The sequence below is a fragment of the Cyrtonyx montezumae genome, unplaced genomic scaffold, assembly GCF_038088225.1.
Source record: "Cyrtonyx montezumae isolate F1298 unplaced genomic scaffold, pur_monq_1.0 scaffold_5, whole genome shotgun sequence".
In the NCBI taxonomy this organism is placed as follows: Eukaryota; Metazoa; Chordata; class Aves; order Galliformes; family Odontophoridae; genus Cyrtonyx; species Cyrtonyx montezumae.
The window spans coordinates 7,406,384-7,434,380 of NW_027072056.1; the positions used below are offsets into that span (position 1 = coordinate 7,406,384).

The following is a 27,997-nucleotide window of genomic DNA, read 5'->3' on the forward strand; positions in this document are numbered from 1 at the left end:
GAGAAAGCAAACTTAGATAGCAAGGAATGTTTTTTTTAAGAAGTGGCTTAGACTGAAGAAAATCTATAGCTACTTTAATGAATAAACAAGGTCTCTTGACACTGTTATCTGAGCCACTATAGGTTTTGTCTGTGTGAGTGGTCAAGTGCATAGGACAGGTTCCTCTTAAGCACGGGTTTGCTTTTTGCCTGTACTTGCAATCATGGGGCATACACTGTAGCACATCACTGACGTACTCAGAACTTTTTCTTGTCTGGAAGAAGTAAGGTAGAAAATACACTTAGAAGCATCACCTAAAGTGTCTTCCTTGCAAAAAGGATGTGAAGTCCCCGAGTAATAGACTCCTTACAAAAATGTGATTCTGTTAGTAAATGGTAAGCTACCTATTGTGGTTGAACAGAAATCTGCCTCTTATCATCTGCTTAACACCAATGGTCAGTGCATACACTGAATGAATTTCACTGCCAGTACCCATACTGTGTGAATGTAGTCAGGAGCACCTGAGCTCTCAAGACTGAGGGATGCTGTACTCCCATCCCAGGATGCTGTGCTGTACCTCTATTCAGCCAAGATCTACTCAGCTCTTCTGGACTGGCTTCAAAACCCATATAATCTTTCACTTAAGTGCTTGTAGCCAATCAAAAAAAAAACCCAAAAACCAACAATGCCCATATTTACATTTAATTACTTGTTCCTGAGGGAGTAAAAAAATCTTGTCTGTGTTTAAACTGAAAGGAAAGAAGTAATAAGTGAAACATTTTTAAAAGAACAGAATAATCCACTATGTACCAACATTTCTGTTAGACGTCCTGACTTGCAAGATAGCAGCAACAGCAAAAACTAGTCAGAAATAAACTTACCGTTGATGATTGGTGGCATGGACAGAACAACACCATTGCTATCAAAAATGACAGGATAACGTGGCTTGTTTTCAATCAGGTGTAAATACTGTCGAAGATGGCTGTCAGTCTGGGGAGACAAAGAGTAACACCACATTTAACATCAGCTCACTTTTGAATTTCCATCCCACGAGTCCTCGAGCGAGGTACCAAAATGAATTTTTAAAGGAGGTAGGATTGGCTTACAACTAGGTACCTCTAGCAAAAACTGCTCACCATCAGAAGTGGGAAAACTTTGAAAGGGGAGAGATGGATTCTATTTCTTCAGAAATGTTAAAAACTGTTTCTTTAAGGATTCTCTCAAAGATGCTTAAGGTGTGCTAGCTAAACAAAGTCTCCGTTCACTGCCACAGTCCTTCCGTTGCCAAACCCGTGGGCACCCATCCTTACTTTATGAGAATTCTCCTTAGAAGTGATAAAAATTTACATTTTGATACTTTTAATGCTAAAGTGCTGAACTCTGATACATTTATGCTCAAGTTTGATTCAAAACTTATGTTTTTTCCAATGACGTGGATGTAGACTCTACCAGAAGCATAGTTAACTTTTAGTCTCTCTGACATCTCATTTCCTAATTTTTACTTGCCTTTAGTTAGAGATTGTTGAGAATTTTTTTTTACTTCTCTGTGCATGCTCCAAAAGATCTGTATGTTTTAATGTTAATAGCATCATTTTCAAATACTGACATCTAAAAAAGCTAATTTTACAAAAAGTTTTATAACTGTTTTTTATCTGGTACGGTCTTTTTCTAACGTTTAACTGGTTTCAACAGGATGCAGGGTCAAGAGTGATGCCAAACTCTGAGACTTCCACATGTTACACCTGCCTAATGCATAGCTGGGTAAGTAATTCAACATTGCCACCGAGCTGGTCCAATTGAAATAACATTTTAAAATTTGATATTCTAGATATCAATTTTTTCTCAGCTTTGTGTGCAGAATATCTTACCAATGTAGGCAAGAACACAACCCTTTTAAAGTATTATGATGAGCATCATGAAAAGTAATCTTTGTGTTGATACATCAGTGGGTTAACATCAAAATCACTATTTTAAGAGTTACATTTAGGCACCAAACACCATGATGTATCTTTCATGAGCAATACAAATTAACTACCACCATGCATTTATCATGTTCATCAGCTGAAGCTACAGGAGATGGCTGTCTTTTACTTGTAAGAACATCCCCTAATTGCAAGGCTATTACACATTAAGCCTTGGAAACTTATTTCCTTTCTTAGCACAGCAACTCTGAAAAATCACACTTACCCTATATAGATCCATAATTTGTGAAGCTGTGTACTCCTGTGATTGGTTCAAGGGCTTGAATTTAATTTCAGAAGGTGCTTTAGCTGTAAAAGTGAATGGACCAGAAATGGTGTCCAAGTCATGGGTACCTATTGCTACTAATGCTCTCCTCCTAGACAGAAAGACAAAAAAATGATTTGCTAGTAATACTTGGAGTTCCTTTGAGATAGCATCTCATGATGCTCTATATTTCTGTGTATTCACATAATTTACTGAAAAAAACAACAACCAAGGGCCAGTTTTGAGAAGCCTAGAAATTATTTTCACTCTGTATGCTAACAATGAGGAATGTTAAGAATACACATGGCAGTCAAAAGTACATCCACTGGGATTGCTGCAGAAGACTACTTCCTCAGCTCTTGCAGATGTATTTACATTGAAATGTACTGAGAGCAGATAGGAACAGACAAGAAAATAAGAAGGAGAAAGAGAGCAGCTATAACATATCTTCTTTAATACAAATATAAGATACAATGTCTCCCTGCAATAGGGCAGTGAAGCCTTAACATAAAATCAAATCATGTTCAAACACTACATGGTATTTGAAATCTAAGCACTAACCTGCAAATATTTTGGTGTAGCTTTTCTTGGAGGTCAATGAAACTGTCATAACGTTCTTTGGTAAAAGTTATGTTACGAAGCACTGCAGCTACAGCATGAGGACGGATTTTGACAGTCTGCAATTTGCAACAGATTATAAATTTCAAGTACAAATGACACAAGAACTGATTTTCCTTCATAATTTTTTTTTTTTGTAGAGTAGCAATCAAAAGAAAAACTTCTGGAAATACATTAGAAATTCAAAACAAAACAAAAAACTTCAAGTCTGGTAGAGACACGGAAAATTGCATTGTACCCTGTAATAGCCCAGAAGCTAAATGCTATACAAATGACAGTGAGTTGATGTGCTACTAGGTTCACCCAGAATTATTTGTCTGTTGTTCCTCCCCTTTGCTTTCCCTATAAATAAATCAGACTGAGGAGAGGCATTAAATTTTCTTTAGCTCTTGTTCTGCAAGTAAGATTTCCAGTCTCGCTTCTGTCATAAAATTGCTCTTGATACTATCTTCGTGTTTCCAATAAATATACAAAACTGCAGTAAACACTTTTACCTCTTCAGTGATAATCAGCTTCTGGCCTTCATCTTTAGCTGGTATTATCTTTTCATACCTAGGGAGATTTATCCTAGAATAAAAATAGAATAAGTCTGTAACTAAGAGACAGAATGGTTGCAAAATGCAGAAAACTTCTTCAGAAATGCAGCAGCAATAGTATGTATTTTCTTGGCAACTGTCCTGGTTTTGGACATTGGAATTTGGGAATGTAGATTATATCTATGGTGTTTAAACATCAAATTTTCTATTGAATAGTGAACAGATAGCTAAAATAGAAATGAAGCCCTCAATAAGATAAAGTCATGAAGAAGTGAAATTATTTATATCGGTATTCATAACTGAGGAGCACATGTAGAACTGCAGGAGTTCTTTACAGAAGATAAGCCTCGAATACAAAATGAGTTTAGCAGTTGAAAAACTCGTAGACCAGATTCAAAATGTAACACACTGGTCTAGTCTTTTAAAAGTATTTAACAGGTCCTCTCTTGAGGAAACATCTGGACATCTGACATATATAGCTGATTTATACATCAGACTGTCCTCAAAATCCAATCAAGTGGTGAAGTTATTCACCAGAAATGGACTCTCACTTAAACGAATAACCAAAGACACAAATTTCTCACAGCTCTCCATTACCTTTCTTTGAAGACCTGCAGTCCTCGGACCAACCCTTCGAGGCAAAGAAGATCATAGCGGTTGGCAGGAACATCAATTTTAAAGAGAACAGTCTCAGATGCACCCTCTGCCTTTCCTTCACCTTTTTCTTTACTTATAATGTCTTTCTCAGATGTCTGAAATTAATAAAAATACGACTTTTCTTTTTTAACCTGAAATACCTTAACATTCACAGCACTGTAACAGTGAGATAATTGGAAAAAATATTAATTAAAAATATAATTTGGATTGATATAGCAAATAAGCATGCTAAGTACAAAAAGTACTGTAAAATCAACATTATTCTTAGATATAAAGATTATAATGCAGCTATCAAGAGAAAACTTCACTATCAGGATCTGAATTTTTAAAATAGAGATAGAAACACAAATGTCCAGGCCAGAAGACCCTAGCACAGAACACAGACCTTACTTCCTGCTACAGATCAGCAAAGATTTGTAGCATCAGGTCTGCTCTGTAATTCAGCACAACATACGACGTTCGGGTAGCTTTTGATAAACCTAATTAAAAGAATGATTCATTTCAATTTAAAAAAACAAGGCGAAAATGCAGTTCACTTCTGAAGACTTATGTGGATACAGACCGTAGGGTCAGCAAACTTTCACAGGTGCAGAACCTGGATAAAAAAATACATTAATTGCAACACGGGTAACAGCATGTCCAGGACAAACACATTCTTGTGGCATTGCACATAAAAATCTGTAAAAATACAGCTAAACACATATTTCAAAGAGCATTTAACACACAGCCTATGGCTGTAGTTACCCTGCTGTCTAAATCAGCCAGAGACTTAAGAACAGAGGCAGGGACAGCTGAACTCCACAAACCATGGCAATATGCCACCTTTGTGTCCCTTGTTCCTATGACAGTAATTTTTTTGACGTTCTTCTTGTTGGACTCAAACCACCTGCGTTAACACAACTGATGACAGCAGTATTTTGTAACAAGGACACGGGATATGTTATATTGTCTGCTCAGTGCTATGCGGAGATGTGAGAGTGTTTCATGTTGACAAGCCTGCTGCCATACTGCAGGTGGACTGCACACGTGGAAGGGAACGCCAATCCCTGCCCACATCTCTTGAGAACAGCCCCACGGTATCCTCCAGGCCCCACATGGATATTTCTTGGTGCCTACCTGAGAGGGCACGGGCTCAGTGCTGCCCTGGGGAACACGCTGGCAGTGACGTGCTACAGATCACTACAGATATAAATGCTGTCGTGTCAGGCTGCTGCACCTACCCATAAAGCAATGAACAAAAACATTACTCACAACTTCATCAAGCTCCAAACCGAACTCAAAGCAAAGATCATTAAATTCTTCATCGGCTGTGAAGAAAAAAAAAAAAAAGATGAATTTTGCTATAGAATCAGAAAATCATACAATGTCCTGGGTTGAAAGGGACCTCAAAGGCCATCCCGTTTCAATCCCTGACGTGTGCAGGGTCGCCAAGCACTAAGCACAAGCTGCCAAGGGCCACATCCAGCCCTGAAATCCTTTACGAGCAGAACTCAGATTTTATTAAACTCTGTGCTTATGTTGGGCACTTTCAAGTGGCTATTTTGAAAAAGGGATAAAAGTCGCGTAGAGAATGTTGCTCGCGTCCGCGTGTGAACAGCAGTTCCCTTAGCGGCCGGCGTACTTCTACGTTCATAGCGGCCGCTCTGGGGCATCAGCGCCGGCAGAGCACTGACGAACGTCCCCGGCATCCCCACCGAGCCCGCTGCGGCCCCAGAGGCCGCACCAGCCGCACTCACTGTAGCTCCTGCCCAGCGCCTGGAAGAGGAGGTCTCTCTGCACGCTGACGGTCGGCATGGCTGCACCCGGCACGCTGCGCGCCTGCGCCCAGCGAGGACCCCGCCGAACGAGGGCGGCCCGCGCAGCGCCTGACCGCAGCGCCAGAGCGCGGCGCCGCCCGCGCCCGAGCCGAGAGAGGAGGCAGAGCGGCGGGCAGCTGCAGCGGGCCTGAGGACCTCTTCCGCCGCGGTGTCGGTGTGGGTTGGTTGGGGTTTGGCTGTATTTCACAGTGTGTGCCGGTTCCATTGGAAATGAAGGCGTTACAGCCGAGCGCTGAAGCAGCTCTGTGTTCTTGTTTTACCGCGCGAGCGCTGAAGTGCCCGCTCCCACGCGTGCAGAGAGAGCCCGCGTCGCGGGACGGCCCGCGGGGCCCAGCGCGAACGAACGGGCGCTGAGGTCGTGGCTGCTGATGAGACGCAGCTGTGGGGTTTCTGCACGGGGAGATGAGGCCCCGGGGAGCGGAGCGGAGAACGCTGAGCCCGCATCGCACGGCGGCCCCGCGGCACGCTCCGCCCGGCCGGACCTCGGGCCCCGCCCCCGCCGTCCGGCCCCGCCCGCTGGAGCCGCGCCGGCCGTGGGCAGCGCTGGCGGCGGGCGGGGCGCGGGCAGGAGGCGGCAGGTGCGGGCCGGGCGCTGCGTGCCTCCCCCCGATCCCGCTCGGCGCCCTCGCGGCTCAGCATGAAGGTCCGCTTCGCTCCCATCAACGTCCCCCTGAAGAGGAGGATCCAGACCGTCGCGGTGCTGCAGTGGATCTTCTCCTTCCTGCTGCTGGGTAACAGCCCGTCTCCCTCCCTGTCTTCGCCCCACACAAGAAGGGTTGGATCGGGGTTTTCTTGCCCGCGGACGCCTGTGCACAGCGGTGTGCCTGCGCTGTGCCCGGGCATCGCGCCTCTGGGCTGGGCGCTTCTCTTCCGTGGCGGCTCCGCTTGGCTTTTCCTCTGCCGGCTCTCTTCCTTTCTATGATTCTTTTAAAAATATGTTCTTAAAATGCTAAAGGCGGCATCCTCGTTGAGCTGCCTGCCGGGCCACTGACAGATAGCACCGAGTTGGTAGGATAATGCTGCCTAGAGTCTGGTACTTGACTGATGCTGCTGTCAAATACCTTAACGTGCTGTAATTCAATAAAGTTTTCATTTAAGTAGGTGATTGATAAAGATTGGCAGCTTGAGTGAGCTGCCATCCAGTAACGCAACCACTTCAGTAAATTTATGAAGTACGTACTTGATTCAAGAAAGCGGTCCTGACAATTTTATCTTGTGAACTTGTTCTTCTGATTGTTCTGTCACGATCTTTCCTAATAGTCTGGTAGGCTCTTATCACCGAACACCTAATCGCAGCAGCAGATCTGATAGGTAGTTATCTGCAACTTGATAAAATGAGTCACTTCATCAGGTAAGCTGATCCGTAATCCTCTGGGACCACATCCCCAGCTCCTGTAGTTGAGCAAGGCTCTGTGTGAGTGCTCTATGGGGTAGACCCAATCCAAGGTATGGTGTTTGCTGATTGCAGGTAACCTTGGAACACTTCATAATCATCTCTGATTTAGGATTTACAAGGAGAAAGGGAATGTGTGCACATTTTGTACATCTTTGAAATATATCGTCATTCAGATGTGGGTGTGATGTGTTTCAGGCTGCTGCTGGGTTATTTGACCATGCCCAAATCGCTTATGTACATGAGGGAAGCGTGGAGGACATGGAACATCTTTACAGAATTACCCTTAGCATTTTGTCTAGTTTATATTACCTCTCAATTATATGTGGTCGGACATATAATGTCCAACTGTTTGTGTTTGTGGCTACACTGCAAATAGTCTTTCCTTTTTAGTCTCTATTATTGAATTAAATGTTGGCATATCTTGCTATTCCGGTCTAAATGGGACAGTGGATGCCAAGTAGCAATGGGAGAAAACAGTTTTTATCCCAGCATATGTGATGGCAGTGCTGCTACTTCCTCGAGGAATACAGAATGTCATTCTGTGCTTACTTGGAGTGAATGGGCAGCAGAAATCCACTCTTACTAGTTTAAGTAGAAGAAGCAGGCAGCTGTCTTCTGCAGCTGGCACTGCTGGGGAACAAGTGTCAAGGAAGGTCAGCAAGGAGGGTGTCTTATGGCTGCTCAAGTTGAATATAATGAGTGAACGTGACCTTAAAAAATCTGTTTGCTTATGCTCAAAAAAGAGGGCGAACTGATGCTGATAATAATCTGCTTGTGCTTTCACTTATTGTTCGAGCTTTCTGAGGTGACCCTGTCATTTTGTAGGTGTGCCATTTCAGTCACATGTCAGTTAAAATGGGAAGGTTAAAAATCCAGAAAAAAATAAGCTGGTTGAATCCTAAATAACTTTAAGAACCAAAACAATAGGTTAGTTCTTAATGTTTATCTGTCCTTTAACCTTTTTCTGCTCACTGAACTACAGATGTGGAAAGAGTTCTTAAGTTCTCAAATTCAAAAGTGATGCTTTCAGATCATGCAGAGAATACTGAGGCACAAGTGGCATACTGTGTCAATTCATCAGTCTTTCTCACATGAAAATCTCCAGGTAACATGAGGTGATAATTAATGATTTCTATTATAGGTATTGTGCAGTGAATAAATATGGTACTGGCTTTTTTCCAAAACTTGTTTGTCTAAGATGTGCTAATTCAGCCTAAGCTGAATGAAATAACCCAGTGCAGTGAATAGACAAAGTTGGAGAACTCTAAAAATTAGTGCCTGGAAAGACAAAGGTTGAATCAGGTAAAGACATCATTTAAATCTGGGAAATAGATATGAAAATGTGATTTGGTGTGCAGGGTAAACTGTAAGGGGAACTTGAGTCTGTTGTAACATTGAATCCATGGTGTGACTTGGATGTAAGACTACAGAAATGCAGCATTAATTTTTGTCTTCCTGACTAGGAGTATCTGAATGTATTGTAAGCAGTGCTTTGTGATCATTATGGCTCCTTGCTCTCCGGGGTTCCATTGTTGCATTGCTGCATGGTTTTTATACCGTGTGGGACTGATGGTTGAAAATGCCCTCTTGCTAAGACTGAAGGCTGTGGGCAGTTTGGCCTGAAGTACGTGTGTGCAATAGTTACCTCACACTGTGAGTCTTCAGTTTGCAATCACTTATCACCACTGGTAGAAAGAGCTAATCAGTCAACAAAGAGCAGGTAAGTTCTGCTTCTTTGCTTTGCTTACTGGGCCAGATCTGTGCTGCAAATGTATTCTTCTGCTTTAGAGCGTAGACAGAATAAGCATGCCTCTGCCTCTAAAAAGCTGTATAGATGTGCACAGCGTTTCATTAAACAAAAGGAACCTCCTTAAAATGCAGAGTGTAAGTTCCTGTGCTTTCCTGTTCTGTAATGTAAGCTGCCAAAATTTGCCCTCAAACAGAAAAAACAAGTTTTTATTGTAGCCCTGGTTCTTCTCTTGGTTATCCATGACTCCAGAAGCAAAAATGAGCTCTGAAATACTATGAGCTGTAACTAGGAGCTAGTCTAACAGTTTCCTGCTCTGTGTGGGCTACAGTAGTTTAGGTCAAGTTCCATGAAGGAAAGAAGTGTTCTAAATGGGCTTGTTGCTTTTAAAAGAAAGGTATCAGCTTGGAGTCTAGGAAACCAGACATCAAAATAAAGAAACGCTAAATCTGCTGTTGTCATATCCAGAAAAGCTTCAGGCTGAAGTTTAATATCAAATCATTAGAGCTTGGCTGCTGAAACAACAAGGGTATGAAGTGTTGCAGTTTCAGAGTATCTATTTTGGGGAAAAAAAGCTGCAAGATACGATTTTGGTGAATGTAGTTTTATGCCTGTCACTACTTACTGTTCGCTGGCCTGGCCAGGAGCTGGCAGGTCTGACTCCAGGCTCTTGCTATGCGTGGTGCTTTGTGCTGGTGTCTGCTCCTGTGCTGTTGTCCAGCCAAACCCTGTGCAGAATGTCACCTGGAGAAATGAGATCTGCAAACCTGTTAGTGCTGCTGGGCTGACCAGGGGCAAGAGCAGAGAGCTTGCATCCCATTCCCAAAATAAATTGTGACAGGCAGTGAATTCAAAGGGATATTACTGGTGTGGGCTTCTACAGGGCTCCGTTTTGGGGCCAATTCTCTTTAATTCTCTAAGTGGTTTCCATCAACCACTTGGATAAGGGCATGAAGGTATAGTAAGTTGGCAGACGATGCTAGCTGGAAGGCTGGAAGGAGCTGTTGACTCCCTTGAGGGTGGAGAGGCCTTGCAGAGAGATCTTGACAAATCAGAGGGCTGGGGAATTGCCAACCATATGAAATTTAGCAAGAACAAATGCCAGATTCTGCACCTGGGATTGTGCAGATCTGGATGAGCAGCCCTGCAGAAAGGGATCTGGGATTTCTGGTTGTCTATAAGTTGAATCTAGGCCAGCAGCTTGTGCTAGCAGCCCACAGGGCCATCCATACCCTAGGGTGCATCAGGTCCAGTGCTGCTGCCAGGCGAGGGAAGGGTTTGTCCTGCTCTGCTCTGCACTGTGCAGCTGCACTGTGGGCACCAGGAGCAGGTTTGGGCACTGCAGTATAAGAAGGACATAAAACTAACAGAGCATCCAAAGGAGGGCTGCAAAGATGGAGAAGGGTCTGGAGGGCAAGAGGTGTGAGGAGCAGCTGAGGGCACTGGGTTTGTGCAGAGCAGAGCTGAGGAGAGCCCTCATGGCGGCTGCAGCTCCTCACAGGGAGCAGAGGGACAGCGCTGAGCTCTGCTCTCTGGGGACAGTGACAGGGCCAATGGGACCAGCATGGAGCTGTGTCAGGGGAGGGCAGGTGGGGGTCAGGGAGAGCTTCTGCACCACAGGGCAGTGGGCTCAGCCCTGAGCTGCCTGAGTTCAAGGAGTATTGGGACTCCGCTCTCAGGTATTGGGTTTGGGTTTTGTGGAGCCTTGATGTTGGACCCCAACTTTCTCTCATTCTGTGATCTTTGTTTTTAAGCTTCACAGTCTTCTCCTTGAGAATCTTAACTGAAAGCATTGTGCTGTATGTCTGATCTCCCACTAAGAGCTAGTGTGGGTTTTCTGTTCCTCGCACAATAACTGAGTCCCTACGTGGGTTACTGAGGTGAGCTGTGTGCCACTGTATTGTGTATCTGTGAATGAGGTTCAGCTTGTATCAGTAGATCATTACCTGGGCAGGGGATAGACCTAAGTGTTTGCTTCAAGGCAAAACAGTTTATTTTGTTAAATTTGGTTCAAGTGCTTCTTTGCAAGTGCTACGTCTCCTTGTTCTTCCTCTCTGATATACATAAATCAAATAACAGAGCGAGAGTTGAAGGAGAGAGATAAAATGTGTTTAACCCTCAGACAAGGATTCCAGGATTTAGTTTTGAGGTGAGGCACATGTGGTACCTCTTTTGTGGTTAACTTTCTAGGCCCAGCAGCAGTGGGGCTGGTTTTGTCCTTACTGGGGAGCTGGGAAGCAAGTGTTACATGTGCACTCCTGTGTTTATTTGCAAAATAATAATATCAAATCAATACATAATACAAAAAACTAGAATATACACAAAGCCACAAAATAATATGCCAAAGGAATTGGTGTGTATTCATGTACATCTTGTCCTCTAGTAATTGAACTTCTGTGCATATAGGATGGAACACCCGTAGCTGAATTTGGCTGGAGACCATTTGAGCTGTGGCTCTGGCTTCCCCAAAATAATAAAAGTGATGAAACAGTTGCCACAGAGTGAGATATTGCTACTGGAATAATGAGTGACTTCAGTGGTGAGAAAGCAGGTGTGGGGTGTGATGTCCTAATACAGAAAACAGAAAATAACCTTTTCCACAAACTTATCTTGATGTTTTGTTACCCTGTGCTGAACTGATTCGTCAGCTGTATCTGGCTAACACTATCTCATTCTTCAGAGCTTTGCTCTTCTCTCTCTCATTAACAAACAAGTTGCTTTGAAAGCTATGAGCCCTTCTGGCTAGCTGGCTGATAGCGTGCTTGTTTTCATGCCTCCCTGTACTCATCTATCCCGGATGTGTATTGCTGACCCTCGGGCAGGGGCTGATGTGTGATCACAGAATAACAGGGTATTTGCTGATGCCTGGCTGACTAGTATTTCTCGGAATGCCAGCTCTCTTACCTGCATGTTAGGGAGGGAATTTAGCAGTGTCTGTGTGTATATAGGAACTGAAAAATGGCTGTGCTGTGTCAGGCCAGTGGCTATCTAGTGTGGCAATATGTATGTCAGTTTAACTCATACTGATTGCCTAAGGAAGAATAAAAGATGTAGGAAGTGTGTAGACTTGCGTGTTCTTTGGCATGCTGTCTCAGAATTTGGTAATTAGTAACTCTGGGATTTACTGTATCCAGACCACTCTGTCTTAACAGCTAATAGTGTCTAATGCTCTATATCTCTAGTTTATCAGTATTTGCCAATGGTAGATATGCTTGCTTGAAAATGGAACCAAATTTCAGAGTAAACAAGCTTTTAAACCAGCTTTCCAAACTTTGGCATCTGAGGATTTGTATTTGTTATCAGCGTAGTGTTGAAATACAACTCCCTGAGTAGGAATGCTCAAATCCCGGTGACTGTGGCTCTGAACTGCGACCGATACACCGAGCAGGGACAGCGATCTGTTCAACAAATGCTGACCTGCTCTCCATCTCTGTCCTGAGGATGACTACAGAATTCAAGTGGGTTTCAATTGCTTTCCAGTGCAGTTAGTTTAAATTAGCTGACACCTTCTTTTTGTTGCAGATGTCAGTTTTGTTTTGGAGACCATATCTGCCACAGATAGAAAGTGGCAGCAAGTCCCTGTGTTTTCTATCCTTTTCTTTACTATTTATAGATAACTTAGAAAGTGCTTCCAGAAGTTGGTTTTGTTTTTTTCCCCTAACAAAAGCATCCACTAAGCAGGGAGAAATTATTTGTACTGGCAATATCAACTTATCAGTGTTACCTTGAGAGATAATAAAGAGGAAAACAGTGTTCATTAGGGACTGAAAGATCACTGTGCAGTTCCCCTTCTGCATTCCCTCCAGTGTTCTGTTCTTCATGCATGCAGCTCAGAAGCGTTGCTGCTCTGAAGACGAAGGGTGAAGGAAAGGTCTATGTTCAAGAAGCTGTTAAAGAAGATGCTATCTTTGTTTTTCTACTGTGGCCACAGAAGTAAGAAATGAGATTTTCAGCTTGCTTTCTGTGCTAGACTTGTGTTGTGTTGGTACACACATATACTCAAAGCCCAGCAGAGTGTAGGTACTAAAAGTCACATCTCTAGTAGACTGTTCATTCACCGGAATCCCAGCGATACACAGATGTCCCGGTTATTGCATCCTCTGTGGGATGAGGTTCAAATTGCCCAGCTCTGACAGCCTCCCACCGATTTAAGGCACAGCAGGGCAGTGTGTTTTCAGGAAGCTTTGCTAAGGGTGTGCAGGTGCTGCAGTTTCAGCAGGACCTGCAGCACAGCTTGGGCTGTCTGAGCCATCCTGCAGCCTAGAGGGCTCCATGCAAGCGGCCTTGCGTTGGGAAGCAAACTGAAGGTACTGATTACTGCCATGCTCTGGAGAGCCTGCACTGGCTGGACATGGGCTGGTGTTGCTCTGAGAGTGATGAGAGGCTTTTCTTCTTGTCAGTGATCTTAGATTTGGGGGCCCTCACAGCAGATACTACTCAAACATTTTCATCTTTTCAGTAACTGCAGATGAATTTGGAGCTTCCAGTTGCTGGGGGTTGCCTGTGTTTACCAACACAGTATGCTGCTTTCCTACTTCCTATCTCAGTGCAGTTAACTGTTTTATGGATTTGGTGCTTGCTGCTGCAATCTCAGTGTGTATTTAATGAGTGAAACATCAGGTGTTCAAGGATCATTGGGCACGATGTCTGCTGGTACTTAAGTGGTACTTAACACTATATACAGATTTTTTTCATCAGACTCTCACAGCAGAGCCGTATCCCTATGTTATAAATTGGAAATTGGAAGAAACAGAACTTGAAGTTACTAGCCCAATTTTGGCCAGCAAAACAGATGGTGGGAGTCTCGTGGTACTGATTTGTCTTCTAGTCCATCTTGTTCTTCTTTTTCCCCCTGCTGCTTTGAAACACCACTGAAGTATTTTCAAAGCTTTAATTCGGATTCATTCAAAACATTACTTACAGTGCATGCTGTAAGTCCATCAGAGGGGGCAACTGTACAGTCAAGTGACAAATTCTATGTTCATCTTTTTTCCTGGAATCTGTGAGTTTAAAGTGGTTGCCATTGTTTGCTCACTGACTTCTCTGAAGGTGAAAAGACTGGTTTTGTGTTTACAGGCTCATCAGTTTTGAGTCATCGGTGTGTAACTCATCTTGCTTGAGTTAATGCATTGAAATAATGAGGAGGTATGGTAGAAGGAATTCGCTTTGCATGTTTCCTTGTGAAAGCAATAATAAATGGGCTTTGTGCTACAGGACGCTGAGCTCTAGGAAGTGCTGGCAGTACTCAAGTCCCTATACCTTATGCAGTAATGTTGGCTCCAGTTCTGTTCTAGCTAAAGCAAAGCAGTGAGCTTGTTAGTCTCCATTGTATGTTTGTCTGCATGCTATTAAACAGTGCTATCTCACATTTCACACTGCTGATTTAATTAGCTTTCACAGCAAGGATGCTTTGATCCAAGGTTCCTTTCAAATGTTTGGCTAGGTAACTGGTACTTAAAAGCCACGTGACTCTGCATTGAGCCAAAAGTGCTTCTAAAGGAAGGCCAGGGAATATAAAAGCCAACTTCCTCATGAGAACTTGAAATTGATTGATGGCAATTAAAAAACGTATTGTGCTTATTCAAAGGTAACCTGTGACCCTTGGTATCCTGTCCAGATTATCATTCATAGAAATTTCTATTATTTCATGATTTCTTCTTCAAAGAATACATAATGGCTTATGTATAATCTTTCTATTCCTTATTTTGAAGTGTGGGATTCTCAGTGAGTTTTCCCTTAGGAGAAGTGCAAGTGAGTGTCCTCCTTCACCCAAGTTCCTAGTCCCATGGTAAAGGTGTTCCCTTGAACTTGCTGCCATTTTCTGGGAGTTTTCCACATTGACTTTGAAGGTCTGTGGGTCTCAGCTGTGGTATTTTTCAGGAGTTTTACTGAGGTGCTCCTCTGTGATGAGGCCATGGTTCCTGTTTAAGCAGAAGGAATGAGCTTCTGTCTTCTTCTACTGAAACAACTGTGGAGTGTCCTTCAGAACAGGGTTGTTTGATCCTGATTCATTTTTCACTTAGAGTTGTTCCCTGTTCTTCCGTGTAAGTAAATTCAGCTCCTTATTTTCTGCTCGTTCCCTGCCATGAATATTCATCCCTTTCCTACACAGTCTAACCAGCAGCTTTGTTCATTTTTGCACTCTGTGGTAGCACTCAGTTGCCCCATGACAATATATCAGTATTTCTACACTGAAGGCACAGTGAGGCTTGAAAGAAGGGCAAGTTGGGAGAGATTCAGAAAAGAAAATAAGTACCCAGGTTGGAGGAAATGCAGGAGTGCCAGTACACCAAGTTAGGTTCTGTTTTCAACAGCTCGATGCCTGCTTCTCTGATACAGTGAATCTGCTGTCAGCTTTCAGCTCCCAGCCAAACTCTGCTAGGGAAATCTTTAATGAAGCTCATCTTAGCTAGGACAAGTGTTTTTTTTACTGTTGATTTGTTTGCTTATTTCACAGTTATAAATGCTGCCAATGTGTACATTATGTTAGTCAAACTATTGTCTGCTGTACTTCTGTGACATTTTTACTCTCCTCTCTTTACCCAGGTACCTAGCCCAGGGTATTTCACTGGTACAGCTTGTTTTGGGAAGCAACAGGGTAATAGTGCCTTTGTGGAAGACCATCAGCTGTCAGACATACAACATACTTCTTAAAAAGCTGCTTTCTAAGGCACCACAGAATAATGCCTGTTTGATACAACCCTGCCTGTTGAGTCTTGCAGCAAGGACTAGGTCCTGTTTTTTTTTGCTGTCATATGAACAGACAGTGTCAAAGCCCAGGCCATCTGACTTCAGCATCTGCTGAATTACTCTAATACATGCACCTGATGTGTTTTGCTTTCAAGAAGCCAAAGTGAGCAGCTGGTGTGAGGTGTACTGCTGGGCAGAGAGCAGCACATACTGCTGCCCTGGCTTTACCTGGCTGCCCACATCTGCTTGCTTTGCTGCAAGAGCACAAAATTCTGCAAATCCTACAAAGGTAATGTTTCCATAAGGAGTTTTTCTGAATTTCAGGTTTGAGCCCCAAAATAACATATTCTGTTTAATCTTTTTATTATTATTATTATTTGTATATGATAAATTTTGTGTGTATTGATATTGTAACACAGTTCTTATTTACCTGGGTCTGAAAGTAGCAGGGCATAAAAGTGCTACTGTGCCCCCATAGATATGGTGAGTTTCTCTTTGCAGTGACATGTTCAGAGGCTGAAATGTTGTTTTGGTCTTGTCTAGTGCTTCTTCTTGATCAGCCACAGAGCACTTTTCATAGGGAAAATTACCATCCATATTATATAGGTAGAGAAATTAAGAAGCAGAAAAGAATTTCCCAACACCATTCCAGTTAATACGAGATCTTGCTGCAGCCCTTTTCCCCTTTGCACCTCTTCTGCCAACTTCTCATTCACTGGAATATCACTTTTTTTTCATGCAGTGTGGACAATCCAACTTCAGTGTGTGTACATTTTGAGTACCATCCTCAATAACAATGGGAATTCAAGGTCTACAAATAAACAAACAACAACTACAACAGAACAGCCAACCAAACAGTCCTACAGCTGTGGTTAGTAGTAGTTATGTGATTTTTGTTTTATTTCCTTTCATCTCCTGCAGCACAGTTTTGCTGTGGATTATTTGCACTCTTGATTCTGAGCAACTTCTGGTTCCTTGGTGTTCTGTACCTGCTATGGATGTACCTGGACTGGGAAACGCCATGCGCTGGGGGCAGGCGGTCGCAGTGGGTCAGGAGCTGGACTGTCTGGAATTACTTCAGGGAGTACTTCCCCATTCAGGTGGGTAAAAGTCTCTCACCCAACTGTAAATGTTTGAAATTTGACAGCTTGAATAGCATGCACCAATGTCTGGGGCTTGTCTTTGATGAGATTCTAATAGTTAACAGTATTTAACTTTATAAACCTGGAAAACCTGAGATTCAGTGATGGAAAGTGTCAGGGTAGGGGAAATAGGGGTTGGATTTCTGCTTGAGCCATTGGGTCACAAGATGGTGCTTCAGTACAGTAAAAGCTGCATCTATTTAAACTTTGTTCAGCTACAAAACAGAGCAGTAGTTTAAATTGCTTCAAAGGAAGAAATGAGTTGTCATCAGTTCGGTATCCGGTCGATGTGCAGTCTCCATGCTTTGTTGTTTTTCAGAATACCTGTGATACAAGTATTAAAACGTCTTCCACTGTCTCTGTTTTTCAGCTAATAAAAACTTCAGATTTGAATCCAAGGCACAACTACTTACTGGGCTTTCACCCTCATGGGGTCCTGGTGGCTGGAGCCTTTGGAAACTTTTGCACTGGTCCAAGTTTCAAAAATTTATTTCCTGGACTTACCCCATATCTTCATATCATGCCCATCTGGTTTGGCTGTCCCTTCTTCAGAGAATATATAATGAGTGCTGGTAGGTAAAAGCAGACTGTCTTAGCTCTCGCTTCATTTTGTACCTTCTGCTTCAAATGCAGGGAGTAGTCCTGTGCCTATAAGCTGTAAGTAACTTCCCTTCAGAATGATCAGTGCTGGTGCTGAGCTAAAGCTGTTATATGATGAACTGGATTGTGGTTGCAAGATAGTTTTGAAATTTTTGAGAAGTTTTGTTAATTTTGCTAAACTGTCTAATGTATTGTTTTATAATGTTGATCCTTGTTGGAAATCTGAGCAGATACAATGCAGCTGATCCACTGCAAAAAGAACTTTACAGCAGGAACAGGTTAAAAGTAATTGCTCTTCTCAGAGAACTGCTGGGTGTTAATGCTAGTTATTAAATCTGAAGTCTTAAGGTCAAACATTATATCTCTACCTTTTAAAACATTATCTTAGCTAGAACAAATAAACAATTACAAGTCAAGTAATTGCTGATAATGAGAGCGTCACTGCAAAACTGCTTTTTGCCTATTACTTCTAGATGTGTGAAGAAGTTAGGAAGGGAAGCAGGAGCTAAGGCAGCCTGGGACTGAATGGGTATGGCATCTGCTGACTTGTCTGCCCACCAGGCAAGGGGAAAGGAGCCTCCAGCAGCCCCAGGCTCTCTCTGTACCCTTTGGTCAGAGCTGTTTTCCAAAGCTTCGCTTTCCCTTCCCCACCCTGCTGTTTCAAACCTCTGAACCTGCCCTACCTCAGCCCTCCCACCCTTGCTGAACTCTGGCACTTGCTTTGGTGGCTTTTGAGCAATCAGCGTCCCTTCACCCTACCCTAAATGTGTTGTGAGAATAACCATTTACTAAGTGGTTCTCAAAGTGGGGGATTGAATGGAATAGGCTTTTTGAACTTTAGGTTTAGACATTAGCCTGAGGTGCTTCTTGCACAGAAACAACCTTGACATTACGGACATTTTGCTGCTTGGGAAGTCAGGAGTGTGTATGCCTAAAAGGTTCCTACAGAGCTTCTAATCAATTCATCAGAGGGTTTCAAGATTGTAGTATTGTGGTTTTTGCTTTTCCCACTCATATCACTGTGCCTTTTTTTTTTTTCCTGAAAAAAGTTGCTGGTCTCTCCTCTAACTGTGAGGCAGCGGTACCAAGCAGCAGTTATTTACGAGAGGAGGACAGCGTATTAAAGTGTAGTGTAATTCAGTCATTGTGCAATGATGCTTGAAAAACAAATTGAGGATAATCTCTCACCTGTAAAGCTTAAAGTCCTAGTCAGTGCACTAGTAAAAATAGATTAAGTCAAAAGTTAATTACCTACTTCTGACTGAGGTCCCTCATTTCAAATTTGTGTAATTTTAACAGAGATGTAAACTGTAAAGATGGATACTTTTTTTTTTTTCACTGTTCTGTATAGCACTTGTCATAAAGGGGTCATACTGTCACTAGTAGGGCAGTAACAAAAGACAAAAAGAGGATGCAATAGTGATTGGTAAATAGAAACATGTAATTAAATCAGGACTACAGTTCCCTCACTGACTATTGTTTCCCCATAGTGGTATAATAGAGGAGTTATTTCACTTAAACTGATTAACTACAGCATTTGAGTAAGTACAGTGCAGCGGACAAGAGGAGGTTTGGGATATAGAGCTAGCTCTTAGTCCTGACTAACACAGACACTGATTTCAGACACACTGTTCATTTCCTCCACATGGGAAACATGCCTAAAATGTTTAGATTAATATTGGAATAGCAAATCTGCATGTACTTCAGTTTACCACTGAGTGCCTCTCCATGCAAAATCAAACAAACAAAACAGAAACCAGCCAACCAAACAAAAAAACCTCTGTATATTTCTGAGGATTTTTTCAGGCTTGCAAAGTTGAGAGACTGCTAGCAATGGAAGATGACAAATTTAAACCTTGCGAAGTCTGGAAGTCAGTTTACATGTTTTTGCCATCTTGACTCACAGAAATAAATATTTACCTGCTAGATGAGAAATATCTTGAGTAAAAACGTGCTAAATCATAGTCAGCATCTTAGCTTGTTTTTCACTGGTCTGTAGCTGATAAACCAAAGGGGACCTGTCAGTGTAATACAGGTTATCAGTCAAATTATAAAGCACTTACAAAATCTTCGTGTTACTGAAAACCATGCTTGTAGCATGCTGTTTTCTTCCCCAGCCTTTTCTTCCCTGAGTTGAGTGGCTGTGCAACGGGAGCAAAACAAAAAGCACACAAAGTAAAAAGAAAACACATAGATTTTTTCTAATCCTGTTTGTTCTAGATCCTGAGTATATTAATTAAACACAGTACAACTAAACATGACTTCTGGGTGAGTGGTACCACTGTGAGCCTTTTCAGTAAGAATTTATGGCATAAAGAAACTTTGGAGAGGTTGGATATTTCTGTTAGAAAGGGGATTTCTCAGTGTACCAAGTTCAGAGCAAGGTCTGAGTCAATACTGTGGGCTTATATGTCAGTGTGCCTCTGAGTAGAAGTATTAGTGTGGTAGCAACATCAGGAAAGTACTGCTATTCTAGCAAGAAGAGATTAGCCTCAATAAGTTTTGAGTGGCTGGTCCTGGTTACTAGGGAATAAGCTGGTGCAGTCATTGTAAGCTGAAGCAGCTGAGCCTTTCCTGTTTCTTCTAATGCTGCTGTGCCATTGCCTTCAGTGAAGCTGCTGCTAAGAGCTCTGAAGAGAAGGGAATAAGCTTGGCACCATAGATCTCTGTTTAAGTTAACAAGTTCTCCAGTCATTCTTTTAAGCTCTCTGTGCTTTATGGCTTTAGCTGCTGCTCCAGCAATATCTGCTGCAATTCAGCTGTCCAGTTCTCTGATGTGGAGTGTGAGAGTGGGTTGAGTTGAGTGTGCAGAAGGGCATACTCTTCCCTGAAGATTTCAAATTTGTGGTGGGCAAATCATTTTAGCTCCTAAGTGTGAAATTAAAGGACTTAGATCTAAGACCATATTTTCTGTAGAGTGAGGAGGTTAAATCCAAATCTTTAAACAATTTGTCACGTGCTGTAAATGTTTAGAAACATCATTTAGACACTAGTTAAAAATATTTCGTAAATTCCACAGTCCTTGCAAATGAAGCTGTAGTGAAATCACTCTCAAAATGTTTGCTCCTAAAGGAATGGTTTCTGCCTCCAAGGAGAGCGTCTCATACGTGCTGAACAACGTGGGCGGTGGCCATGCGTCCATCATTGTGATTGGAGGAGCAGAGGAATCTCTGAATGCACATCCTGGGAGTTTGACTTTGAACATCCTCAAGAGGAAGGGCTTCATTAAAATGGCCTTGAAACATGGGTACGTTTCCCATCGGGGCTGTCCCACTATGCACAATTTGAATGCAGACTCTTAAATATAGTACATACTATATATAGTAAACCCGGAATTAGAATTTGAAAGAGCTGCCTGTGTATGTACGTGCAGATATCTGACATAAGAGCCAGTCTGAGCACCTAGATCCAATCTGTGAGTGTTGAAAAATCACTTTTGCCTTTCATAATTTGTGAGCAGTAGGTGGACTTATTAGCATATCTTGGTGATCTGTTTCAGTTGTTTTATATTGCAATAGCAAAAAGTAAATTGTGAAACAGTGTTAGTAAACCTCAGATTTTATTGCTGACTGCAGCCATTCTGTTTTCTCTTCTGTATATTGAAGTTATATTACGACAGAGTTTGCTTATCATTTGAAGCCAGTAAATAAATAAATAGGAGCACTAGGCCCTGTTTCATTAGATCGCTGTGAAGCACGGTCCAGGAAGGCTTCTTTTCATCTTCATTCTGAATAATTTATTTTAAAGATCGTTGTTTACAAATGTAGGTTTCTAGGAATATTTGGAGTGAATCTCAAGAGAAGCTAACTTACTTTTTACTATCAGGCATCCATGAATGTATAACTACACAGAGCTGGTACTCATATCTTTAGAATGTTGTAAACAGTGCGAGTCCTATTCATGCTAGGTTGCTGTAGAATCTTGTGTACTAGAAATACTGGAACCATCAATTTGTTCTGCTAAGCTGTCGGACGCTTGGGGTTATATATGACATGCAAAGCAGTGAAAAACCAATATTAATCCTCTACAGATCTGTAACACTTCTTAAACCATGAACTGGAAAAAAAGTGAGCTGTGAGGAGAGCACTGGTTTCACATAGGATGCTTAGGTCAATTTTTTTCTTGTAACTGTTCTGCGTCAGTATATTTCAAGAGGTTTTTTTTATATAAATATATATGTATATGTCACTAGAATTCTCATTAAGGATCTGTTCTCTAATGAAGTAATATTTTAGTATAATTTGTACCCACAAATAACACTTGTGTGTTTAAACTGGGACTTGGATCAAAAACCTGTTTAGGCACCAACCCCTGCTCAACTGCTGATAAATCCAGTGGGATCCTAAACACCATCAGTAGCTTTTATTTATTACCATCAATTTTAGAAGAAAATTTAAGTGCTTTATTGAGCATGTCCAGATTCATCTGATCTGTTGGTTCACAGAGGCTGGTATTTCTCACTCATCTAAGCTGATTTGGATTGAGAAACTTGATACTCCTGTGCCTTTCATGCTCGTGATTTCAAGAGCATCCCCATGTGTGATGACAAGATGAGGGCACTTACAAAACACAGTGATGGCCACTTCTTGCCTTATGAAGTTTGGTGTTTCAAGTAATTGTTATCCTCTTTAAGAAAGAGGATTAGTGTCTGGAACACTCTGATAGGGCAATAATGCCCTGTCCCTGCCTGAATGGCTTACCTACACCTCACACATGATCATCCTAACTGCTGGGCTGCAAGTTAGTCAAGGTCTGAGCTTGTTCAAGGGAAACAGCTGCTAGGAGAAGTGTGAGAATCTTGGTATCATTTGTGTGTGGTTGGGCTGTATGATGGCAGGACATTGAGGTCTTCAGGTCCTGAGATCCTGTGCCAAAGGCTCTGCATCCAGCAGTTATTTTTCCTTTGTAACTTCTGTTTCTAACTTATCAAAATCTGAAATGAGCTTCCAACTCAAGTGGAAGCGAAAAGGCAAGGGAGGCTTGCAGCATCATGTAGGATGAGGGAAGGGTGATGCAGGGCCCAGGAGTCCTGTGCTCTCTGATCTGGCTCTTGTGCTATGCTAGTACAGAGAAGCTCTGGTTTCTCAGCTGGGAACTTGTCAAACATGCTTGGGTATGTAAGCCAAAGTCCTCTGTGCTGCTGGAAACGACACTGTGGTCCAAAGTAATACAGGTATCTGATACGAAGTGAAGAAATCCTAAAAATGTGAAACAAATGATGAATCAGCCAAGTTATCCTTAGTTTCACAATCAGAATCACTTGTTTCTCTGTCACAGCCTCCTACATAGCGTCTTGCAAAAGCCTTTAGCACGCAGATTAGAACAAATCTCAGTCTTAGGTTGCTATTGCTCCACAAGATTTTCCTGTTTGTCTCAGTGTCGTAGTAAAAAATAGAGTATTTATATAGCACAGTGTGTACCAGGCTTTCCAATACTTCACTTACAAGCAGCTGGGTGATGCACTGCGTTGGAGAAATGAACCTTTGAGCAGACACCAGTCAGAAAAGGGAGTGGGAGTTACTGTATTTGGGAATCCTCAGGCTTGAGAAGCTACAGAAGTGGTTGCTTTGTCCAGGATTTGGTTGTCCACAGTACTTTACAGCCAGCTCTGTCCTCAGTGCCTCCTCTTCAGGTGTTCAGAGCTCTGTAGGAAATCACCTTGGCAATGTTATAGCAATGCTGCTGTTTTACAGTAAGCATTTTCTGACAGACAGTGCCAGCTGAATGGAATGGATGAAGTTAAGACTTAAGTAAAGCAAATAAAACATCCTTTGAAGATTGCTTAGGATTACCCCGGTTGTTTTTTAAAAGCTAAAACTGTGTAGAATGCAGTTTCATCAAACTAAGTGTTAATTGTAGGACATGCTGTGGTAGAGACCGAAAGTATAGCATTATTTTCGCCTCCTGGAGGCAAGTGCACTAAGTAGTTAGTCCAGGAACTGCTCAATGCCTTTACTTCCAATGCAGTTCATGAACAGAATGAAAATTCATTCGGCTGTGGAGGAGCCGGAGTGAGTATTTCTTTGGGTATGATCTGACCCCTGATAAAAAAATTGATCAAGAGTGGTGTTCCAGGGAGCCTGGAGTTCACCGGGAGTTGGACAGCAGCGGAGGTTGGCATCGTAGTCGTGTTTGAACGGATGTCTGTTTTTCGTCATGTTTTCTGTGCTGAGATCAAGTGCGTGCATCCTTCCAGCCAGAAGTCAGAGAAGGGCTCCGTTCTACAGCTGCCATGTCCCAGCTGGGAGCTCTGTGAGGTTAGCAGTGGGGCTTCATCGCTTGCCAAAAATGAACAGTGGAACAAGAGTGGACTTGCTGAAGTAGTGCTGGATAAGATCGTAATTACAGTACACACAATTATCCATTTTTATTATTATGAATAATCACAAAAGGTTGTAATGGGTAGCAAACAGCTAAATACTGCCCAAAGTGCTGCTTGTATGTGAATAGCTTCTTTTTTTGGAACAGAAAGCTCTATGCAGCCAAAACCAGCTGTGTATCAGGAGAGCTGAATGATGCTACTGGTGAGTTCTGGAGCTGCAAAAGTTCTGTGCTGGTTATTGGGATAGTTTCCATGCTGCTGGTATGAACCACAGTGCCAGAGCAGGCTGCTATGGGGTGCTCACTGTTCTTTGCTTTACAGAGCTCATCTGGTCCCAGTGTTTTCCTTTGGTGAAAATGAGCTCTACAAGCAAGTTGCAAACCCCAGGGGTTCACGACTCAGAACTGTACAGGAGAAACTGCAAAAGATAATGGGCTTTGCTTTACCACTATTTCATGCCCGAGGAGTATTTCAATACAGTTTTGGCTTAATACCCTTCAGGCAACCGATACACACTGTTGGTGAGTTCCTTGTGCCTTTTCTAATGCATTTGCAATTGTTCAGAAATGCAAATGGGGTTCATTCATATCTGTGTAAACTGATAAATCTAAGTGAAGCATCTGAGACAATTATGTGAGATTTAAAATACACCTTTCTGTATACTTTTCAAAGGGGGAAATCCTTTCTTCTTTTCCCCTTTCTGTCCCAGGCCAGAAGTCATTCTTCATTCACAGTTATTCCCAGGCTTGTTATCTCAGCAGTCCTCGGGAAAACTGAAGGGTTGCTCCATCCCGTACCAGAGGGCTGGCACAGCTCTGCAGCTGCTACTGCGTGTTCTGGATGCTGACATTACTCTGTAAGAGGCTCAGCACCTGCATTTCTTGCCTGCAGAGAAGTGGTGCAGACACTGCAGCAGCTCTGCAGGGCAATGCTGCTGGAAAGAGCTGGTGTGGTTCTGAGGTGGTGCGTGCTGGGACTGGGGAGGGAAGGGAGAGCACGCCTTCAGCAGGCTGCTGCTTGGTTGGCCCTGCAGCTCCCCGGGATGTTTCCTTCCCACTCCTTCATATAGTTGTTTCTTTTTTTCTCCCATGGAAAGATCCATTCACATTTAATTAAGAACATGCGTGCCATGTTGACAGTCAGTTTGGAGAACTTCTTTCCCCAGAGCTTTCATCCTTCTCATCTTCTCTCACTAGAGTGTAGGACTGAATGTCTTTCTTTTTCTTTTAAATGTCAGGGGAAAAAAAAGGTTATGCTAGGGGTCATTCAAGGCAGGAGCTGGCTGCCTGCATACTCTGGATAAATCTTTTTCAGATGGATTCTGAAATAATCAGAAAACTGAATCGAATTCTTATAGCATTTCCACAAGGGACATCCAAGAAGGCCTTCCATTTAAATGGAGGGAGGGTTTGATTTTAGTGTGGGTCGGATCCAAATGTTTAAGACAAAAGAAGTAGCTATTTTAATGTTCAATTAGTGCATCTGATAAAATAATTTGGAAAGTATTTAATTTTTGAAGCCCACTTGGTGCATAAGCAGGCTGAAAATGTCACTCGATTTGAAGCCAAAAAGTCCCAGGCACTGGAACTAAGTGATGTATTTTCTGCAGTTTCTGACTGGGCTAATGACATTTAGCCTGTTCTGGATTTTAACAAGCTTTTTTAGTTTGAGGCAAATCTTCTTTATTGTAATAGCTCCTGCCAGAGCAGAAGTGGCCCATGGCTAAAGCACTGTAATGCTACAAATCAGCAAGACCACAGTCTTGCAGATCTTGTACGATCTCCCGAAAGCCCTCACCTTCAGTGTCTCTGCTTTAAAGCTGCATTCTGGGAGGCCATGCTATGGCTCCACAAAGGTATGGAAGCATCAGCTGCACTGAGCTCCACCCACCCACTTAGCTGTGCAGGTGGTGGTGAGCCTCCTCTTCCTGGTGCTGGCTCAGGTGCTGTGCTTCCTGTTCTATGTCTCATGGATGGTGACTTCCCCTGCTCGAGGCATTGCTGAGCCCAGTGCTGGCTTCCCACCTCTGGCCATCTTAAATCTGGATTTCAGCACAGTGCCAACCCTCTGAGCTCTTGGCGGCCAAACCTGCAGGAGGAGCACGCAGTCAGCCCCTCTGAGACTTCACTTCCCTGTAGTCAACACCATCCAATTTGAAGCAGCAGTATGTGTTGAAAGGGATTTTCAGGTGCATTTGTGAAAACTGCTGGGGGGTGCTCTTAACTCTCTGTTTTTCTAGCAGAGAGTTGATTAGATCCTCTGTAATCTTTGTCAGGTTTATTATGCTCAGTGCCTCCATTCATTTACAGTGAAAGAAGAGCAGCTTTCAAAAATTGAAATGATTGAACAACAGAAGAGTGAGATCATGGGAAGCTTCTGTTAGCTAACTGCATTTAAACTGCAGTATTCTGTGGAGGAGACAGCCCTCTGGATTTCTGTGGGATTAATTCATGTTCCTTCCAGATCTTGCCCCAACTGAAGAAACAGAATAGCAGGTTTCATGCAGTGCCTAACACATGGAGAATGTTCAGGCTGGAATGATATTTGTGGGCAACGTATGGCTCAGAGACACTTCTCAGGCCCTGGGATTTTTAAGTGCTACCACTCCCTGGGCTGAGGTAACCGGTGAGATTTCTGGCACAGGTGCAGCAATCCCCACTTTGTGTGGATTGGAGGATGTCTGTCCTTCCTTCAGCTCTGTCTTTCCTTCAGTGTTTATGTGACTGAGCTCATTGCTGAGGCATGCCCCTCACACTGGGTACCTTCAGTATTCAGAACAGAAGACAGTGGGAAGGTAGAGATTTTTTCAGTGCTGTTTTTATCTGTCGCTGCGGTGTGCAGCCCATGGGGTCATAGTCTGTGGTGTGAACCACGAAGTAGAGCTAACCCTCCTCATTTGCTCTTCTCATGCCAAACTGAAATGATGCAGATTTTTAATTCATTTTCTCTGACTTTGAGCAACATTGGGGAAAAACAGAGCCAGGGATTAGGTTTATGAAAGGCAGGATGAGGCCTGAGAGCAGGAGAGCTGTGCTGTGGCTCTGCTGGCTTAATGTGAGCTGGAGCAGAGCTGTTACAGGAGGGAGAGAGGTTTCTCTCGAAAAGAGATGTCAATGAATCTCATCCTGCTCTTGTGTTTGATTTACAGTGGGAAGCCCCATCATTGTAAAAAGGAACCCGAATCCCACCAAGGAAGAGGTTGAACAGCTACATGCACTGTACCTACAGGAACTCAGAAAGTTATTTGAAGAACACAAAGGAAAATATGGAATCCCTGAGCACAAAACTCTTATCTTTGAGTAGTGAATTACAATTTATAATTCCATATCTCATGGAAAAAAAAAAAAAAGTATGCTGAAAGAGGTTTTTCTTGCAATCTGTATTTTGCAATCTGTAATTAGCCTTGTGTAAGGAACAATTCTAAGAAGGGATTAAATAGTTTATTGATCTTTATCTTATGGAGAAAAAAAACCACACAATCAACTGTCCTTAGGGTGTGAGCATCGAAGCAAGTGCTGTTTCGAGTTGCCATTTGGGGTTCATCGGTACTAAAAATGCCAGTGAGAGACTCAACACTGATGTTCATACTACCAGGTACTTTACCATAGCTTGAGCAGAGGACCTTGTCCCAGCACGACATCAAGAGCAGGAAAAGTACATACCCCTGAGGTCTGTCATTGGAAGCTGGGAGTCCTGCCAACATGTGTCGAATACAACAGCAAAGTTTTCCTCCGAACATCAGGAGTCTGCTGCTCTTCCATGGAAATGAAGTTGTATGTTTTTAGTAGCTGGCTACTACAAGTCATTTACATGTGAGTTCATGGTTAATTAAGAGTTTTCTGCCTTGAAAAGGACAATCAGCAAAAGTGGTTTGTCCAACTGATGGAGCAGGCCAAACTCTGCTGGGAGGAAGAACAGTGTGTTGAGTTGTTCTGTGTGCATGTATATGCTGGGTGGTGGGAAGCACTGAATAATGTGGCCTTTCTGGACAAGCTGTACTTTGGATCATCGGTTTGTAAGATGAAGCAGCTTTGTTCAGTAGTTGTAATCTCACAGGAGATGGCAGGACAGGAGAAGTATACAATGAAACTAGCATGGGAATCGTGAATTTTACCTCTTGTGCAAATCAGAAGTGATATGCCATGCACTGCCACAGAGGGAAGGAAAGAAGCATTTCTTCAAGTCCAGTTCTGATATTTCACCAAGAACAGTGTACTGATTTATGCCTCTTCCTTCTCCACTGATAGGTTTGGGGAGATGCATGGGG

The 27,997-nt window shown here is 42.7% G+C and overlaps 3 protein-coding genes across 4 annotated transcripts in view; 2 read left to right on the top strand and 1 right to left on the bottom strand.

The window, feature by feature from the left end:
• FARSB (phenylalanyl-tRNA synthetase subunit beta) overlaps window positions 1-5,817 on the bottom strand; it is a 32,989-nt gene extending 27,172 nt beyond the window's left edge. Inside the window, exons 1-7 of the mRNA XM_065748253.1 lie at window positions 5,753-5,817; window positions 5,268-5,323; window positions 3,957-4,111; window positions 3,318-3,390; window positions 2,767-2,882; window positions 2,167-2,317; window positions 861-969 (exon numbers count right to left, since the gene is read on the bottom strand). Of these exons, the coding sequence (XP_065604325.1) occupies window positions 861-969; window positions 2,167-2,317; window positions 2,767-2,882; window positions 3,318-3,390; window positions 3,957-4,111; window positions 5,268-5,323; window positions 5,753-5,810 (718 nt within the window). The 5' untranslated portion in view covers window positions 5,811-5,817. The remainder of the gene's footprint in view (window positions 1-860; window positions 970-2,166; window positions 2,318-2,766; window positions 2,883-3,317; window positions 3,391-3,956; window positions 4,112-5,267; window positions 5,324-5,752) is intronic.
• A 546-nt stretch (window positions 5,818-6,363) lies between these two features.
• Window positions 6,364-27,984, top strand: MOGAT1 (monoacylglycerol O-acyltransferase 1). Of its 2 annotated transcripts, none has more exons than XM_065748254.1 (6): window positions 6,364-6,564; window positions 16,588-16,766; window positions 17,179-17,380; window positions 20,481-20,655; window positions 24,052-24,251; window positions 26,879-27,984. In XM_065748254.1, the coding sequence occupies exons 1-6, from the start codon at window positions 6,471-6,473 to the stop codon at window positions 27,031-27,033; spliced, it is 1,005 nt and encodes a 334-aa protein (XP_065604326.1). In that variant the 5' UTR covers window positions 6,364-6,470; the 3' UTR covers window positions 27,034-27,984. The 2 variants fall into 2 exon arrangements, with proteins under 2 accessions (XP_065604326.1, XP_065604327.1); XM_065748255.1 differs by lacking the exon at window positions 6,364-6,564 and adding an exon at window positions 15,967-16,475.
• The window catches only part of ACSL3 (acyl-CoA synthetase long chain family member 3), a 77,819-nt gene continuing 56,326 nt past the window's right edge, over window positions 6,505-27,997 (top strand). Inside the window, exon 1 of the mRNA XM_065748250.1 lies at window positions 6,505-6,564. The gene's annotated coding sequence lies outside the window, so the exon portion shown is untranslated. The remainder of the gene's footprint in view (window positions 6,565-27,997) is intronic.